This window comes from Parasteatoda tepidariorum, chromosome 8 (assembly GCF_982258835.1).
Source record: "Parasteatoda tepidariorum strain Cologne lab strain chromosome 8, Ptep-v5.0, whole genome shotgun sequence".
NCBI classification, from domain to species: Eukaryota; Metazoa; Arthropoda; class Arachnida; order Araneae; family Theridiidae; genus Parasteatoda; species Parasteatoda tepidariorum.
Genome location: NC_141762.1, coordinates 6,405,838 through 6,412,145, shown reverse-complemented (window position 1 = coordinate 6,412,145; position 6,308 = coordinate 6,405,838). Strand labels below are relative to the sequence as shown.

General features: G+C 32.8%; 1 protein-coding gene across 1 annotated transcript in view; it reads right to left on the bottom strand.

Annotated features, from left to right (window-relative positions):
* Positions 1 to 1,197: 1,197 nt before the first annotated feature.
* Positions 1,198 to 6,308, bottom strand: part of LOC107445399 (organic cation transporter 1) — a 48,177-nt gene continuing 43,066 nt past the window's right edge. The window contains exons 8-10 of the mRNA XM_043039687.3: positions 5,014 to 5,195; positions 2,892 to 3,055; positions 1,198 to 1,362 (exon numbers count right to left, since the gene is read on the bottom strand). Coding sequence (XP_042895621.2) covers positions 1,281 to 1,362; positions 2,892 to 3,055; positions 5,014 to 5,195 — 428 coding nt within the window. The 3' untranslated portion in view covers positions 1,198 to 1,280. The remainder of the gene's footprint in view (positions 1,363 to 2,891; positions 3,056 to 5,013; positions 5,196 to 6,308) is intronic.

Here is a 6,308-nt window from a genome sequence, read left to right as displayed (position 1 = left end):
TAAGCCTAACGTGGTGGTGTAACGTATCATTAAGGCCTAGCTAAGCCTGCCATAGCTATGTAACATATCTTTAAGGCTTAGCTTTTCTTACGGGATGGTGTAGCATATTATTAAGACCTAGATAAGCCCAACGCGGTTGTGTAATATATCATTAAGACTAAGCTAAGCCTAACGTAGTGTTGTAACATATTAGTGCGTTAATGTTTGAACTTTTGTTAGTTGTAGACGCACTTATGCAAGCTCGTCCACGCTTTGCATAAGCAGCCTCAATGGTATGCCTGAAGCACCGCGTTAAAATTAATTCAGCCTTTGTGGTATGTTCCACCACCACGTTAGGTTTAGCGGGGTACTTAAATGCTACAATGCTGCTTAAGGTTAGCTCGTCCTTATTAATACGTACCACACCATTCAGCTAGCTAAGCTTGAAGGATGTACGTACTACTTAAGGATGTACGTACTACTTAAGATTAGTGAATCATGCAAATAGTGTTGAAAGTTTGTCAGCACGGCGTTGGATCATTTGTCAGCTCAAAAAAAAAAATTTTATTAGGTATTTAAAAAATACATAAAATGTTTATGAAGGTTTCACATTATATTAAGTTAGTAGAATTTCTATAACACATTTTGCCCGAAAAAGTAAACTAATTGCTGGTTTGTATGATATATCTTTTGAATCAAAATTTAATTTAAAATCAAGTCCGATTCTTTTTATCGCGTTCTTCGAAACCTGAAGAGGATGCGTTGCGATTTTAGTGTCTAGAAACATACACTTTACTTTTATAGCGATTTTTTATTGACATTATATAGTAATTTCTTCGTATTTTTCATTTCCTCATATGTTATATTAATACTCTAGTAATTTCGCCCTATTTTTCTAATTTTAAAAAATACATAATATTTTAGAATTTTGATCTCGCTGTTCCGAGTATTATATGAAATGGCTAGATTAAAAAAAATTCTATTAAAAATATTTTTAAAGAAAATATTATGGTCGCTGAGCGACCTACATGACGGACATTATTGATAGCTAGCCCTAAAGTGATGACGTAACGTATCGTCAAGGCCTAGCTAAGCCAAGCCTAATGAAGTACTGAATTATTGCTAATAAAGACCGTGGATTTAATCCCCACCTCTGGTTTAATTAACAGGGAGACTAAATAAGCTTTAATGTTCTGCTGTAACTTAGTAAACTTCAAGTGTGAAAAGAATTTTTATTATACATGATTAAATGAAAAAAAAAATGAATTAGAGATAATGATAGAATATTCTACAGACATTCTTCATAACCGGATGCTGTATATAATGTTTGGATCTTTAACTTCTATGGCGTATACAGTCGCTTCGGGAACAGGTTTCTTTTTCCTAAAATATATAATAGAATTTAATTCTGATATGAATTTAAAAAATACATAAAAAAAGTTTAATATTAAGCGCTTACTGTAACACAATTATAATATTAGAATTGTTTTTCGGTGTTGCTTTGAAGTTACCATAAAAAAAAACTCTCAATCGACAAGCATAACTAATAAAGTTTTAGTAGGTTAGATTAACTGGAGTCGGATTATCCAATCCTTGTTAATCGAGATAATTTTTAATCAATTTAATTTTTTTCTCAGTTTGATTTTGATAAAATAATTTTTAACTCAATTAATTTTGAAGAACGCTTCCTAAAAATATAATAAGGCTGGTATTTATTGACCACACTGATAAGTTAAGAGGGCGCTGAACGGTGGGAGAAATATTTCATGGCAAAGTCTGTTTCACAAACAAAAGTAGTTTTAACTTTTAAGTATAGAAAAATGAGTTCCTTTAGACCTAGAGCAAACCATGAAGTGCAAGCAAATTATTGTAGGATTACACAGTTGGGAAGCAATCTTGCCTAAATTTGTTTCAGCATTGAAAACTTCATGGTTTACTCTAGGTTTGCACGAACTCTTTTTTCTCTAAACTTTAAGGTAGCTAGGTACTTTATTTACGTCGCTCTAGAGCTGCACAATAGGCTATTGGCGACTGTCTGGGAAGCATCCTTGAGGATGATCCGAAGACATGCCATAGCAAATTTTGATCCTCATGAGAGTTGATGTCTCCCCTGTGGTAGCCCGACGACCTGCACGTGAAGTAAAGCACTTTACGGTAGAACAGTTTAACAAGGACCCATACCGCGCATCCTCGGTCCGTACGCAGGCTGATCAAAGTGGTCAACCACCCGGTTACTAACCGCAGCCAGTGATGTTTGACCTCGATGCTCTACTGGAAACTGCGTCCTTACGATCAGTCCTCTGCAGGACTTTTTTTTTCAACTAGTTTTGTTATTATTATGCAATTATTTAAGAAATTTAAGTTATTAGTTTGAAACATTTTGTTCTTATAAATTCTGTTTAAATTAATTATGAAGGGGGATGTAGCATCTGTCATCCAGTAAGATTCACTTTGAATTGAATTAAAGAGGCTGTGTCACTCGCATTACATTAATTTTATTAAAGAATTACCAACCGATGCATAAATATGCATTACATTAAATTTTAGTAATTCTTGAAGGTTGGAGACCAGAATTCATGTATTCTTCTATGCCACTTTGAAATAATTTGATGCATTTGAAATTTTGATTTACTTTTTGTATTTTTTATTGACAGTCAGTATAGTTGTTTACTTTACATTATAAGTCAATTTTTATATTATAGAGAGTTTCTCGATTTTTGTGTGTGTGTGTGTGAAGTAACCAAAAAATAATTGTGGAGCAACTATTGGGGATTGGCGAGTGGTTGCGAACAGGGTGTTCTGCCTTCTAGTTTTATAAGTACTACACTTATGTAGCTACCAAAATTTTCAATCCATAAATCAAAAACAAAAAAAGAATGTTTTATTCATTTCAAATGATGTATAGACTGTACCTGTTGAAAGAGAAGTACTCTTGATCCAATCCAAAGTTTTCTGCATCCGAGTAACTTTGAGGTAAGTTCTTACTCAGTGTTTCTGGAAGGAAGGAGGAAAGGACGGAGGCCAACAGACACACCGATCCTATGATCAGGAATGGGATGATCTTCCCATAATTGCTCTGGAAAAAACAGTGTGAAACAACATCATTAAACTCTGTTGCAAGTTAAGAAAAAAAAACCATTATCCCTATAAAGAGAACCTATTTGCATCTAAGTGCAAGCCAAATGGAAGCCAAGGTTCCAGTTTGGACGCATATCAACATCACCAACTCTTGAAACGACGTTTCACAGCCTTCTCTTTGCTTTCTTTCTTAAATCGTATGAGATGAAAAAATAAAAACTTGGTGAATAAAAAATAATGTTTCTTATTTCCCGTAAAATTATAGTATTATATTTAAATAATACTTTCTGTTCGCATTTAAAGAAACTGATTAAAGAACAATAAATAGTGTTTTTTGAAGATGATTTTCTTCAACGACGAAACAAAAGTAAAAATTCTCTATCTCGCATTTGATTTATTAAGGGTGTTGTCAGCATAAGACGCTCCATTTTCAGTGGTCTAATCAAAGCCAATGCTCTCGTAACATCGTACAGTTGTTTCTTATTCAAGAGCGAGTGTTTTCCTTATTTATTGAAATATGTCGCCAAGTCTAGAGTCTAACAAGACTTCGAATCTGTAACCATTTTTTTTAATAATTCAGTGATATATATCGTTAAAAATATCCCGAATTAAATTTCTGTTTGACGCGTTTAACTTCTTTTAAACTGTTTCTAAATTTTTTAATATTTGTATAGATTGATGACGAAATAAAAGGGAACTATATGCAGTCACGTATGATAACTTAAATCCTATACCGCGATGATCTTTTCTTATTTTGCAACAGAGTATAGTGACATAGACAAATCAAGCATCGTTACATGCAGATGGTACCAGATGGTACGCTTTGCTCGCTCATTGGATACGTTCTTAACGTCTAGCTTTTGTATACTTTTTTGAACACTGAAGTTCCGAAAACTTTTCACTGTAGAAAATTCTAAACCTGTGCATTTCAATATTAATTTGAAATTGCAAAAAGTTCACATATTTTTCTTAATCACACTATTCTAAATTTCAGTTGTTGAGATAAGTAAATGTTGTGAGTTTTGTTTTAAAGTCTTTTCCACCAGAGGGCTAAAACCATGTGTTGTAAAACAATATGAAATAGTACTGATCGCCAGATGTAAAGCATCGGCTTCGATGAAGATAATTTTGTGAGAATTTTTTTGATAATTCGGTGAGAATTCACCCGATTAGACACATGATGCTCACTACGTGCTCCTGCGCGCCGAAGCCTATCAATTAAAACGTATTAGAGTTTTATGTAATATAGATTAGCCATATGATGCTCACTACGTGCTCTTGCGTGCCGAAGTCTATCAATTAAAAATGAAAACTGTTGCTAACGCGAGAAAAGTAATATCATCGGTTTTATTGATACATATGTATTAGCGTTTTATGTAATATAGATAACGTGTTCCCAGGAATTACTACTATGTGTTTGGAGTAGCGTAGCCGATTTTCATATTTCGATTTATGTTATCATTATAAATATATTAGTATATCAATATTAGTATATCAATATTAGAACATCACTATTAGTATGTCACTAGTAGTATATTATTATAACAAATTGATTTGTGTTTGAGTAAGTTCCATCTGTTTCTGCAATGATAAAAGCATGAGAGTCGCAGGGTTCCAGTTTTTGAGGAAGCCAAAACTAAAATACACTGTCACAATAGCTCTCAAAATTTCCAACTTAAAAAAAATTCCTGTGACTGCTAAATATCTACAAAAAGATTGATTATTGATTATTTTAACTTTGATCAATTCAAATTATGAGGGTTCATAAAAATTTTCTTTATTTGTTTGTAATATTAGGGGTGGAAATTATATCCAGTGTATCTAACATATCCGGTGTATAAATCTTGCGTACTGAAGGTAACGTAAATTTGCGAAATCTCTCTATTATATAGCCTATTTATCGTCAAAAGCATTCTCGTTTTTAAGAAGTTATATCATATAATGCTTAATACTCACAAGATATGCCACAAATGGTGTGAATAGGACGATAATCATGGATATAGATTTTCCAGTTCCGACTCCCAAGGATCTGGCAACGGTAGGAAAGAGTTCGCAACCTTGCTGGTCAACATTCATAAAGAGTCCAGAAGTGATTAACTTTCCTATAATTGAACTGGCTACATCAGAATACTCCACGCCTATAAATGATATCAAAACATATTTAAGTACATGTGGGGAGCTTGAAATATTTTACTTTAAAAATAAAACAATAACTCTAACACTTAGAACACAAAGTTAAAGAAAAGAAATGGCTAGGACTTGATCTCTGGAAAATATTCTGTAAATTAAATATCTATTCTCATTGTGAAAGCCTGGGGTTCGATTCCCGGTGGCGGCTTGAAATAAGAGCCTGGATTAGCTAGATTAAGTAGTGTCATTCTTTTCCACACAATCTTTGAGTCACTTTTGATTTAGATTTGCTGTATCCGATTACATGGGTGAACAGCCGCCATATTGGTGACTATTTTGAACGACGAAGTATCATTGCACCCGATCTGTTACTGTTATTTTCGCTTTTTTTTTAACTTTATTTGTGTCATACTAAATCTAATAATCTTTATTATAAGCTAATCTTTATTATCTTTATAAGAAAAATGGAGTATTAACCCCTTCCTTCTCGCTCCCGTGAAAATGACGGGGTGAGTTTTCGCTCGCTATTTCTCGTTCCCGTGATATTGACGGGCTGGAGTGTTCAGTAGTAATGCGCCAATAGGAATAAAACTAATAATTCATTTCTTTTGCCCAGAAAACATTTTATTTCTCATTTTAGACACCAAATAGCAGTACTAGGATATTTTGAAGGTAATTGTAAATAGTTAGTTTATTTTAAACTAGATACTAGTACTAATCAAATACGTGTATTTGACAAAATAGACACTTTTATGACCGTTTTCTTGAAAATTTAACATTTTATTTCTCATTTTAGACACCAAATAGCAGTACTAGGATATTTTGAAGGTAATTGTAAATAGTTAGTTTATTTTAAACTAGACACTAGTACTAATCAAATACGTGTATTTGACAAAATAGACACTTTTATGACCGTTTTCTTGAAAATTTACCGATCGTTAAGTGGTTAAAGTTCAGCTAAGTTTCTCTGGATAAGTTAGGATGTTAATTAGCAATAAGTTAATTTAATACAGAGAATTAGTTGAAATAACTTTTACTTGACTTGGATTTATAATTTATTGTGGATTATATTGTAACCATGATATATTTTTGTTTTGTGTACCTGGCAACTTCAATGCATA